Source organism: Tasmannia lanceolata, unplaced genomic scaffold (genome assembly GCF_043159265.1).
Source record: "Tasmannia lanceolata isolate RefF3 unplaced genomic scaffold, GAP_Taslan_0.1 ptg000037l, whole genome shotgun sequence".
Classification (NCBI taxonomy): Eukaryota; Viridiplantae; Streptophyta; class Magnoliopsida; order Canellales; family Winteraceae; genus Tasmannia; species Tasmannia lanceolata.
The window spans coordinates 274,489-287,537 of NW_027518714.1; the positions used below are offsets into that span (position 1 = coordinate 274,489).

The following is a 13,049-nucleotide window of genomic DNA, read 5'->3' on the forward strand; positions in this document are numbered from 1 at the left end:
CTAGGATCAACCTATGGAAATGATTTTACAGACACAACCTATTGATGTTGTGTTCCATCACATGGACGGTTTGGATCAACCTATGATGTGGTCCGTACAGTTCTTTGTCGACCCGTGCATTGCATGGGGTTTTTTACTATATATATATATATATATATATATATATATATATATAGAGAGAGAGAGAGAGAGAGAGAGAGAAATGATTTTAGCATTATCATGTTTTGATAAAGATGCGCGACACATCTTGTCATTTAGTATTTAAAGGTATTTAAAGGGTTGTCAGAGGAATATTATAGTTCTCAAAAAGCTTTTACAAGCCATTAAATACTAAACGACAAGATGGGTCACGGATCTTTATCAAAACATGGTAGCGCTGAAATCATTTCCCTATATATATATATATATATATATATATATATATATGTATATATATATATATATATATATATGTATATATATATATATATATATATATAGAGAGAGAGAGAGAGAGAGAGAACAGTTCCTACACATATGTGTAGAGAGTTCTCTACACACTAGCTTAAAATAGAGTGGGGGCCCACATTGTTTGGGTGATCCAAGCCATCCATTTTAAAGGCCCTCACATAGATAGGGTGTCTACAAAAAATCAGATCCATAGGATCATCCCAACCCTACGATTTGTGGAGGTAAAATGGATGTCTTTAAACCTTCATAAATTAGTCCATTTTTTGCCTCCACAGTTCGAATGGTTAGGATGATCCTATGGATCTGATTTTTTGTGGACACCCTATCTATGTGAGGGCCTTAAAAATGAATGGTTTGGATCGCCCAAATAATGTGGCCCCCACTGTATTTTAAGCTAGTGTGTAGATAACTTATCTACACATATGTGTAGGAACCGTTCTCTCATATATATATATATATATATATAGAGAGAGAGAGAGAGAATAGAGTTCCTAAGGTGTCACCTCATATAGCTTATATGAGGTGGCGCTTAAAAACATAAGGGGCCTACTTTGTTTGGATGATCCAAAGCATTCATTTGATAGGCCCTCACATAGATAGGGTGTGCCCAAAAAATGAACTTTATAGGATCATCCTAACCCTTTCATTTGTGGAGGTTGAAATGGATGGGTATAAACCTCCATAAATTTGCCTATTTTTAACCTCCATAAATGGAAGGGTTAGGATGATCCTATGGACCTGATTTTTTGTAGGCACCATATCCATCTAAGGGCCTTTCAAATAAGTGGTTTGGATCACCCCAAAAATGTGGGCCCCTTATGTTTAGTGAGCGCCACCTCATATAAGCTATATGAGGTGACACCTTAGGAACTCTATTCTCATATATATATAGAAAACAGTTCCTACACATATGTGTAGAGAGTTCTCTACACACTAGCTTAAAATACAGTGAGGGCCCACATTGTTTGGGTGATCCAAGCCATCCATTTTAAAGGCCCTCACATGGATAGGGTGTCTACAAAAAATCAGATCCATAGGATCATCCCAACCCTACGATTTGTGGAGGTAAAATGGATGTCTTTAAACCTTCACAAATTAGTCCATTTTTTGCCTCCACAGTTCGAATGGTTAGGATGATCCTATGGATCTTATTTTTTGTGGACAACCTATCTATGAGAGAGCCTTAAAAATGAATGGTTTGGATCACCCAAACAATGTGGGCCCCCACTATATTTTAAGCTAGTGTGTAGATAACTTATCTACACGTTTGTAGATAACCGTTCTCTCATATATACCTCTGCTGCGTAGTTTTTCCCGTAATTATCATATACATGTACCCTTTTTCGGTACATTTTCCGTAATTGTTCTACTTGACAACACTTTTTCCGTAACACACTAGCTTAAAATACAATGGGGGCCCGCAATGTTTGGGTGATCCAAAGCATTCATTTGGTGGACCTTCACATAGATAGGGTGTGCCTAAAAAATCAGCTTCATAGGATCATCCTAACCCTTCAAACCGTGGGGGCAAAAAATTGACAGACTTGTGAAGGTTTATACACGTCTATTTTACGTCCACAAATCGTAGGGTTGAGATGATCCTATGGAGCTGATTTTTTGTGGGCACCCTATCTATGTGAGGGCCAATCAAATGAATGGTTTGGATCATCCAAACAATATGTCCTCTATTGTATTTTAAGCTAGTGTGTAGAAACCATTTTCTCTCTCTCTCTCTCTCTATATATATATATATATATATATATATATAAAACATTTCCTACACACTTGTGTAGGTAAGTTACCTACACACTAGCTTCAAATATAGTGGGGAGCCCACATTGTTTGGGTGATCCAAACCATTCATTTGAATGGTCCTCGCATAGATAGGGTGTCCACAACAAATCAGATCCATAGGATCATCCCAACCATTCAAACTATGGAGGCAAAAAATGGACTAATTTGTGAAGGTTTATACACGTCCATTTTACCTCCACAAATCGTACGGTTGGGATGATCCTATGGATCTGATTTTTTGTGGACACCCTATCTCTGTGAGGACCATTCAAATGAATGGTTTGGATCACCCTAACAATGTGGGCCTCCACTGTATTTTAAGCTAGTGTGTAGGTAACTTATCTACACAAGTGTGTAGGAAATGTTTTCTCATATATATATTAGAATAATGAAATATGCATATATGAAGGATCCACAAGATTAAAAAAAGTGTTTAAATCTATTTAAATTTATTTTAGAATCTGTCGGATCTGCGAGTCAGTCTATCGAGAACCCTTTTAATCAAATTAGGGGTGGAACTCGGGTTAGGTTCAACCCGAAAAAAAGTCGGGCCAGGTTGGGTGTTTTATGAATCGATTTCGATTTTCCTAACTTGGGTTGAGTTCGTGTCGGGTTCGGGTTGAGGGCTTGGGGCAACCCGACATTTTATTATCATTTTTTGTTTTGTTTTTAGTAAGCTTAAAAACTCGGGTTGGGGTTGAGTCGAAGGGTTCCCTTAGTTAGAACTCAGGTCGGGTTGAGTGAATGGTCCCTTGGGTTGGGTTCGTGCTGGCCTCAATCCGATCCAACACTATATATGCATTTTAATTTATTTAGAAGATAAATTAAAAAGAGACGGGCAGACATTAACAGACGGGAAACTTGCCGGAATATTCGATCGGGACGGAATCCGTTGGTTTTCCGAAAACTATATATACTTTGTCTCTCTTTTCATTTCCAGCCCTAAAACTAAAAGTGAAAGGGGGATTTTTTGCTCTGGCCTTCTCCAACAAACAAACCCTCCCGTCCCGTCCGCTCTTTCTATTATGGAATATGCGGAGGAGGAATAGAAGGTTATAGGAGCGGAAAAGGTTGGAGTTTTTTAGGGTTATGCTGCCGTTGGAAATCTATGGAAGAGGAACCGGGTAAAAATGTCGTCTTTCTCCAAAGAGTTGTGTGCGACTCATTGAAAGGTATTATTTCAGAGCAGGGTTGACAGTTATGGACAAGGTGGAGCTCCCTTTGCCTCTGTCCAAACTTGTGGCTGCCCAAGGGTTAAGAAGCATAATCGGGGCAGGTACGGAGGAAGCAGAAGCTCTGGATTCTGATGTTTCTCATTTCAGAACCCTTCTACCTACTCATACCCCTAGAGGCAGAGGTCAGGTTATCCTTTTCCTATTTTTATTTTCTTTACTACAATTTTTGTTGTCAGATGTTGATACTCTCTAGTAAACTGCCTTGGTATTGACTGATTACTGGTGTGCTGAGAAATCAAATCTTATCCGAAAAATTCCAGTATCTGTGTTTTTTTATTTTTATTTTTATTTTTGTAGCAGCTTATATTTATATTTTCTCTCTTTCATTTACAAGGAAGACAGACGGCACTTAAACCTATGGTCGCTAAATGCAGGCTCTATATTATTTATGACCGAGACCGACCACTTGTCCCACATTCAGGGAGAATCATGTTGACCTAGCAAACCATATTTCCATTCGACTCTAAAATGCCAATAATCTCTCATATTTGTTCTAAATAGCAACATTCAATAATTGGCTTCAATCTGGAAATCAGCCTTGAGATTCCGACTTGTATCTTGATGAATCAATGAGAACTTGCCAATTTTGTAAAATATGACTTACCGTTATTTTATCAAGTTGGACTTCTGATTTACTAGTTTGCACCTGCATAATTCCGATTGGCCCTTTCAAGTTTTCAGTCAAGCAATGAGTTTCTTAATGTTTCTAATTACGTTTAGTGGAAGTGCTTTGCTGTTTTGTTACTTTTAACCATTTTATCAGATGGGCTAATTCTTACTCTTCTTCCCACCTCTAGAGATCCTCCCTCTAACCTGTTAGGGTACCCACTTGTACCGCTCCTCTCTGACATGTTAGGAAAACAGGATGTTTTATAATTTTTGAAGAAGTTCAAAGTTTAGTGTATGAAGGAATTAGAACACTTATTTGCCTTAAGGTCGATAAAAGCAATTGTTTAATTTCGGCCGAAACATTTCCTTTCGGCCAAACATTTTGATTTCAGCTGCTACCGAAAAGAAATCCACTTGGTTTCAGAAAACTACTATATCTCGCTCGAAATATGCGGAACATGCAATTTTTAGATTTAAAAAAGCAAAGTTCCTGACATCTCAACAGAAACCCTGACGCTACTCTCATAAAAAAGAACAATGAGAATCCTTTAATCGTTAAAAAAAAAAAATCCTTTAAGATATTCCTAAAACAAGGACCAAAAATAAAAAGAAAACCAGTGGTGAAGAATCTTACTTGGTTTTGGCCGTGATTTTGTCCCATAGTTATGAATTCTATTTTGTTCGCCGTTTCGTTTTGGCTACTAGGATAGAAAGTTTTATTAGTATTTCGGTCATTTCGTTCGGCGTTTGTTCGAAACTTTTTGTTCCACTATGACGACCAAATTTTTTTAATAGTTAAAAATAAGAAAAAAAATCAAAAAAATATGAAATTGTTAAAAAAAAAAAACAATTAAATGAACCCAATATGTAAAAGATCAAACATTTACTCAAAGGAAAATCACTATCAATAGAAATGCTTGTGTTAACAAGTGCCTAACAAGATGAAAAAATATTAGAGACCTATGATATTTTTTTACTGGACTTTTGGGATTTAATCTAGAAAAAAAAAACAACAAAAATGGGGTATTTCGAACAAAACATGGGGCATTTCGTCCGTTTCGTCAGAAATACCGGATTTCGTCCGAAATGGAACGAAACGGAAGCTATGCCATTTCTGTTCCGGATTTTGGTCAGGACGAGACGTTTCGTCCATTTCAGACGAAACAAAACATAATTTATAACTAGGTTTTGTACCGAAATGTTTCCGCGATTTTGCAAGATTTCAGCTGAAATTTCGTACCGAAACGGAAATGTTTCCATTTTGTTGATGATCGAAACCGAAACCAAAACTTAAAACCTTGTGTAAAAGATGGCCTTGTAGACTACATCAGGAAGTGAAAGATTACCCTGCATCTTGGGATGACTTATAGATGAATGAGAAGAACGTATGAGGTGATTTTTTCGGCTGATGATTTTGTCAAGGAACTACCATGTGAGGCTAGGGATGAATATGATTCACGGCGAACTTTACTGCTAGCAGGGTGCCCAAGAAGCTTCTATGTATTGTTCCTAATGTGGTTTTGGTGTTTATATTTTGGTTAAGGTGATGTCAAGAAGCTGAATGTGGAGAACCAGTATGTCAGGAGATTTTCATTCAAGGGTGGTTGGATACTGGAGTCGGCTGCAGTTGTAGCCAAGGCAAGAGGGACCAGATATGTATATGAGAGGGACTGCTACTTGTGTCTTAGAGATGTGGTTTTTCCATGGGTTTTCATGAGATGGGGTTGAGATGCATGTGGTGTAATGTGGTAACATGGACATTCTAAAGCTGGACTTATGTGTGAGCTTGTTTTGTTTTTGTTGAGACTTACTGACATAACGACCTACTTTTTTTTATTTATTTACTAGTGCCAGCTAGAGAGATAAGAGCGAATAATTGGTTGGAAAAACAAATTGAAGGCTATGGGTGGTTCTTTTCTTGGAAATGCAATCGATCTATGAAAGGACTGACCCTTTGTTTCCATGCAACGTTCTTTGATTAGGATCCTCCATCAAATGAGTTTATATGGTGTTTTCATTGTACACTTCGATCATTATGTGGTCATCTATATCATCCATTTGTTGGGCCCTATTTGGACTGTCACAGCTTGAACCTCTTATTGATCAAATGACCCTACCGTTCAATCATGAATCATTTATTGTTCGATCAATTGGTCCTATTGCATCCATGAATGGGAGTGGCATATGTCCATATCAATTTCTTAGTCCATCAAGAGTCTGTATCAATTTCTTAGTCCATCAGGAGAGCTCAAATACATAATCATGGTGTGACAGCCCATCTTCTAGAAGAGTTGTGAGCTTGGGAGGTTCCTTCATCACCAGATTTTGGAGACAGGTCAGGTCTTGTGACCCACCTTCTTGGGCTCAAGTGCAATCACGGATTATGGAAATGATGCTTTACACTTGGTGGTCAAGTGTGTACCTCAGGTAAAGGTGGGGTTTAAATCTGCTAACACTGGATTCTCCATTATCATATGCTGTTTACATCCGAAGGTTGGTTGTTTGTATATGTGTATATTAAATGTTAGTTGAAAATTGATCCAGACTCATGTTTTCTCTCTCCTGTGGCCTGACTTTGCTGTATTGCCCATGTTATGATATCATTCAGTGGTTGATGTGAAGATTATTATTTTCTCATGACATGTTACAGTAATTGAACGCATGCAAAGACTATTTATTACTGATCTGCATGAATCATGTTCATGACAGATATACCAAGGCCAGTTACTAATTTGGAGCGAAGACCAATTCCAACAAACAGGACTGATGTCGAGCTTTGTGTGCGTGGAAGTCTTCTGTGCAGTTTTGAGTGTCAAAACAGTAGCAAACCGTTCAGTTGTAAGGAGGCAGATAATCCTTCTGCATTGTTTCCCAAGTGTATGGGCAAACAATTGCACCGGAGATCAGGAAAGATGTCAAAAAGTAGCAGCCCTTGTTGTAAGAGACCAAGAGCAGATCAATTAGAAGATTCAACAAGCCTAGCTGGAGCTGATGACGACAATGTTATGTTTGAGAGGAGCAGATCAAATCTGGCAAGATGCACTGCTGTTGGTAATGATGATATTGTTTAGCTCTTTTTAATCAGCAAGTGAAATGAACCGACAGTTAAGAGGGAAACCTGTCCAAAATAAAACTAGAGGGAGTCCAAACTACATATTTATTTCATTTTCTGCATTGCTACTTGCTCTGATACATGTCTCATCTCATGTGCATGTTTTGGAGCTGTGTGTTCTCTATGATTCGTCTTGTCATGTATTGTTGCTTTCTGCATTGCTTCTTGCTCTGATACATGGCCCATTTCATGTGCATGTTTTGGAGCTGTGTGCTCTCTATGATTCGTCTTGTCATGTATTGTTGCTTCTCTTGCAGTATCAATTGCCATTAAAATGCTACTCCGTAGAGATGATAATAAACCTAAAGTTTGACTGGTCAATTAGTTTTGGTAATGCATTGCAATTTTTTGGTCCACCTAAGCACAACCCTTGTATTTTCTTTAATAAGCTAAAACTGTGATGTATCATTCAATTCTTGAAATGCCCATCAATTTTTTTCCCGCCATTATAGACACCTCATTTTGTACGGACTCTGACCAAATGCAGTTCTGCATTGCTTCTTGCTCTGATACATGGCCCATTTCATGTGCATGTTTTGGAGCTGTGTGCTCTCTATGATTCGTCTTGTCATGTATTGTTGCTTCTCTTGCAGTATCAATTGCCATTAAAATGCTACTCCGTAGAGATGATAATAAACCTAAAGTTTGACTGGTCAATTAGTTTTGGTAATGCATTGCAATTTTTTGGTCCACCTAAGCACAACCCTTGTATTTTCTTTAATAAGCTAAAACTGTGATGTATCATTCAATTCTTGAAATACCCATCAATTTTTTTCCCGCCATTATAGGCACCTCATTTTGTACGGACTCTGACCAATTGCAGTTTAGCACTCCGATGATGAGCCCCCCCCCCACGGGGAAAAAAATGACTCGTTCCCCGAGAGACTTCCAAAACAAACCTCCCCAGGACCAAGAAGACTGCCTGCAAAGTCCGTAAGATTACTAAAAAGCCAAACACTCAGGGTGTCTATGCAGACGAATGGGCTGGCCGACTAGACACCTAACCCCCAAGCCAATTAGAACCTGAAACTGAATCACCCTCGGCAATCCCCCCATGCGGTCTGTGCGGCCATCGCCCCATGGTCTGTGTCTCTGGTTGGAGTCCACCAACCATGAGCGGTGCCACCAGGAATCTACCCTTTTCAGACTGACGACAACCGCCAATTAACAACCTCCGTCAGAAAAAAATCACCCCACGCCTGAAATGCTGGCAGTCTGCCCAGGTTTTGTCCTTGTATGGCCGTACGCCCTAGGAATTATGAATCTTACCTTCCCCACTCGGCTATAAATAGAAGGATCCTCTTTCATTGAAGGTCAGATAAAAGACAACTGTACCCAAGGAGAGAGTAATAGAGCCCACAAAAAAAAGAGAAACGAGAGAGGTTTGAGAGAAACCATGAGAATGAAACCTTGAAAAACATCCCCAGACTCTTCCATCGGCCCTTTCCAACCAATGCGGTTTTGGACTAGCGATCGCCTTCAAAATCTCCCCCCTTCGATTGAGTCCCTACGGAACTCCAAGCTCCCTACGTGGATATTCGTTCTTAACATCAATAAGATGTCAGCACCCCGCGAGAGTGGTTCTCCAGCACAATAATTCAGAATTATCTGGTGGAATCGAGATCGTTTTGAAAGTAGTCTCAAAACATAACATTATTTCTAGTTTTGTTGATTCTTAAGAAAAGAAAGAGAGAAAGAGGCATCCCACGTCAGGGGGTGTGACTCCCGAACGGAAACCGAGCCATCTAGAACATTGAATGAGTGCAGTTTCTGAAAGAGGAAGCCCTATTGCGCTTGGACCCATACCTATAGGTTGGAGCCTGGGCGGATTGTCCTCGGAAGATATTTTCCCCCTCTTTTTGGGTAAAAGATGTAAAAAAGCTTACTTTGCCTTTTTAGAATTCGCTTTGCTTTCATAAGGCATCAAGATACCATCTCCCTTCCTAGTAGAGATCGTTCATCAATCGGGTATGGTCGATGCCTAAACCTTTCCGACCCTGTAACCAGGCCCCTTGCCCGGAATCGCTGCGCAGCCCAAACATAGTCATGTCGGGGCCTAGGACTCGTTATTTCCTAGGTGAAGACTAACAAAAAAGAAAGAAAGAAAGACATGCTGCCCATTCCTCACGGGACACAACATGCCTTCCGGACACACACCCCTATCACTAAGGCTGTGTATCTCCCTGAACCAAACGATGCGTTATAAAAGGGAAGATTTTCACTCTTTTACTATATCGGTCGACCAACCAAAAGAAATGTTAAGACAGAAGCCTGCTTCACAGCCATACATAATGCTTGCAGTTTTGACATCAAAAGGACCATTGATGTATTTATATAGTGCTTAATAAATGTGTTGACAATAAATCATAAAATGTCACTTGTACTAATATTTGATCGGTGGTAATATTATTCAAGATAACCTTTTATGAGACATCCAATAACTTCGATTTGCCCAAAATTTGTATTAAACTATATATATTTTTGGCTTAGGGCTTTGCTCCCTGGAACTCTAGAGGAACTATTCTTTGGAAACTCATCTTTGCTGTTGTTTTAAGGATGGTTTGGAAGGAAAGGAACATGTGGGTCTTTAAAGGCATTTTGAGCAGTGCACAAAGAATCTAAAGGCAAATTCACTCTATCGTTATCCAACGGGCTACGAGTCTCCTCACTCTCATAGGTTATTCAACGAATACCTTCTACAGATCATGGGAAGTGATTTTTTCGAGCCGATACAGGATGGAGCGCCCCCTTCCTACATGGGACCCTCCTCCTCAAGGCATTCTAAAGTTAAACTTTGATGGCTCGAGCTTGGGGAACTCGGGGTCCTGCTGGCATTGGGGTTCTATTGAGGAGTTCAGACAAGGAACTTAGATTGTCATTTTTAGGGCCCGTTGGCATAAAAGCTTCCAATGAAGGTGAAGTGCAGGCTCCATGATTCAAGATTCGGTTGATGGATTAAATACTTTTGTAGATCAATTGATTAGTGAGGACGATTCTCTAAGTGTTGTCAGATATGTGAGAGATAGTATTTGGTATCTGTAGAGGTTGGCCAATACCATTGAGGAGTCCGAGATCTGATCGAGGGTCACGGCATAGAGATTCAACATGTGTGGCATTCAACTAACTGTGAGGCAGACCGGCTTGCCCGTTTTGGAGTTGATGACAAGACTATGATTTTTGACTAAGTTCCTCCTGAGGACGTTGGTCTCTTTGTTTTTTTTTTCAATGGTGACGAATTTCATTAATAGGTGGAAGACTGTGGTGGCCAACTCAATATAGATACAAAAGCAATCAAGAAAAAAACAACAAAAAAAAAAAAACTCATGGGGCAAGATAGTCAAACATCTCAAGATCCTCCTTGAGCCCCCCCCCCCCCCCCCCCCTCCCCCGCTCACTAACCTATCCGCCTTAGAATTCGCCGACCTCTTGATGTGAATAAAAGTGATTGAAGAACCACCCACTATATCCTGAATCTCCATCGAAATAAAGCTTTAGGAAGCCCGTAAGAGGAGGATCCCAATCTTGCAACAACACTTCGGACTGGCGTTCCACACTATAGCAAATCTCCCTCCCTCCATTCCATAGATCAAAGGCAGATACAAACTTAAAGCAAGGAATAGATTTTACCCAAGATATAGCTAGAGCAATAACTTTTACAAATAGGAAAGAAGAAGATTTAGATACTCCATCAGAGACCCTAGCATTTCTTTCTTTCCACAGCACCCACAACGCTGCTAGGAGAGAAATATTCGAGAGAATCATTCCTTTCTTCTTCCAAGGAACCAAAGACCAACCTTCCAAGAGGTTGGAAAGAGAAAAGGGGAAAACCCAACTCATCGCGAATCTGCGAAGGGTGCTACTCCAAACCTCCCTGGCTAGAGCACAATGCAGGAAAATATGATTGACCGATTCTCCCGCCGCTAAGCAAAGGGCACAATGATCTATTATGAGGAACTCTCGAGTACGAAGAAAGTCAACTGTCTGGATCCAACCAAGAAGGGTTACCCAGCCAAAGGTACAAACTCGGGCAGAGCTTGGATAGTCCACACCCTAGCTACTTTGGGGAGCTCAGGACAAGACACCAGATGACGATGGAAGGATTTGACAGAGAAGACTCCAGACGAATCTCAGATCCAAACCTTTTTGTCTACACATGACATTTTGATATAACACCCCTGCAAAACCACAAGCAGCCGAGCTACTGACTCTAATTTTCTATCAAAAAACTCCTACCAAATACCGGCGTCCATAAAATCCTGCTAGCACTACTCTCAAAGTAATCTTTTACCAGGGCATCCTGATTTGCAGCAACCACAAACAAATCAGGAAAGAGATCTTTTAAAGGAGACTGAGAGCACCACTTCGCTTTCCAAAAGCTAATACGGTCCCCATAATAAACTCTGAATCTAGTTCCTTCCAAAAACTTATGATTAATATTCATGATGTCTCGCCAAACTGTCACCCCTTTCTTTCTAAAATAGTCAGAAGCAACCCAATGGCCTGGGACGACTCCATACTTACATGCAATTACTTTAGCCCAAAGCTGTGATTCCTCCTCTCCAAATCTCCACAACCATTTTCCTAATAGGGCTAAGTTCATCTCTTTAATCTTTTTAATTCCCAACCTTCCACCCTTTAGAGGTTTGCAAACCTCTTCTCAACTCACCAAAGGAATGACTCGCTTTGAGCTCCCCCCCCTCCACGCGGACCCCACCGAATCTTCGCTGGATTTGTTCAATCCTATTAACAATACTACTGGGACACTTGAATAGCGATAGTTGATAGATAGGAATATTCGCCAAAATTGCCTTTATAAGAGTTACTCTACCTCCTCTCGAAACAAGATTTTGCTTCCACGTCTCCAATCTCCTTTCTATTCTTTCCACAGTAGGGTTCCAACTAAGTAGAAGGCAACTTGTCCAATTTGCAACCCATAACAACCCCTGCCAAGCCTAAAGCCACCTCAGAGTCAACATTCAAGGAAAAATTCTAGATCTATGAAAGTTAGACCTTTAGCCAGAAATCAGCTCATAACATCTAAGGATGGCTTTCAAATTCATCACTTTAGATACTTGAGGGGAGTAGAATAGAAAAGTATCATAAGAAAACTGGAGGTGAGTCACCACAATCCCATCTTGACCCACTTTGAACCCATCGATGAGCCCAAGGCTTCTGCTTATGTCAATTAGTCTACTCAAAGACTCGCCCACAATAACAAATAGAAAGGGGGATAAGGGATTGCCTTGCCTCAGTCTCCTAGAGGACTTTAAGAAACCTCTGGGAGATCCATTTATGAGGATCGAGAACCAAGCAGGCGACAAGCGGTTTCTAATCCATGATCTCCACCTATTTCCAAAACCCATTCTTCCAAGCAAATTATCTAAGCAATCCCAATCCACTCGATCATAAGCCTTCTCCATATCCAATCTGCATACTAGACCCTGGTTCTAAAATAGATGTCCACGACCTCATTAGCAATCAAGGAGCAATCTAATATCTGTTTTTGGCTGACAAAAGCGCATTGGCTACCAGATATAATCGAAGGAAGTACCCTTTTTAATCGTCCGCTAGCACTTTGGATAGCACTTTCTATACACACCCAACAAGATTGATTGGACGAAACTCAGAAATCTCGGAAGCCCCACTAACTTTGGGAATGAGAGCAATAAATGTTGCCCCTGTACCACGGTTCAACTTCAATCCCTCATGTAATTCAATGAAAAAACACAGAATATAATCCCTAACATAGCCCCAACAAGATTGGAGAAGGCTAGGAGAAAGCCATTCGTTCCTGGAGCTCTATCTCGCCCAAGAGAGAAAACAACCTTTTCAATTTCCTCCCCTGAAAA

At 40.2% G+C, this 13,049-nt stretch overlaps 1 protein-coding gene across 2 annotated transcripts in view; it reads left to right on the forward strand.

Annotated features, from left to right (window-relative positions):
• Positions 1 to 3,173: 3,173 nt before the first annotated feature.
• LOC143860111 (uncharacterized) overlaps positions 3,174 to 13,049 on the forward strand; it is a 41,450-nt gene continuing 31,574 nt past the window's right edge. The window contains exons 1-2 of one of the 2 annotated variants that reach the window (XM_077370638.1): positions 3,174 to 3,601; positions 6,798 to 7,139. In XM_077370638.1, coding sequence (XP_077226753.1) covers positions 3,445 to 3,601; positions 6,798 to 7,139 — 499 coding nt within the window. In that variant the 5' untranslated portion in view covers positions 3,174 to 3,444. The remainder of the gene's footprint in view (positions 3,602 to 6,797; positions 7,140 to 13,049) is intronic. The other variant, XM_077370637.1, reaches the window with a different exon arrangement.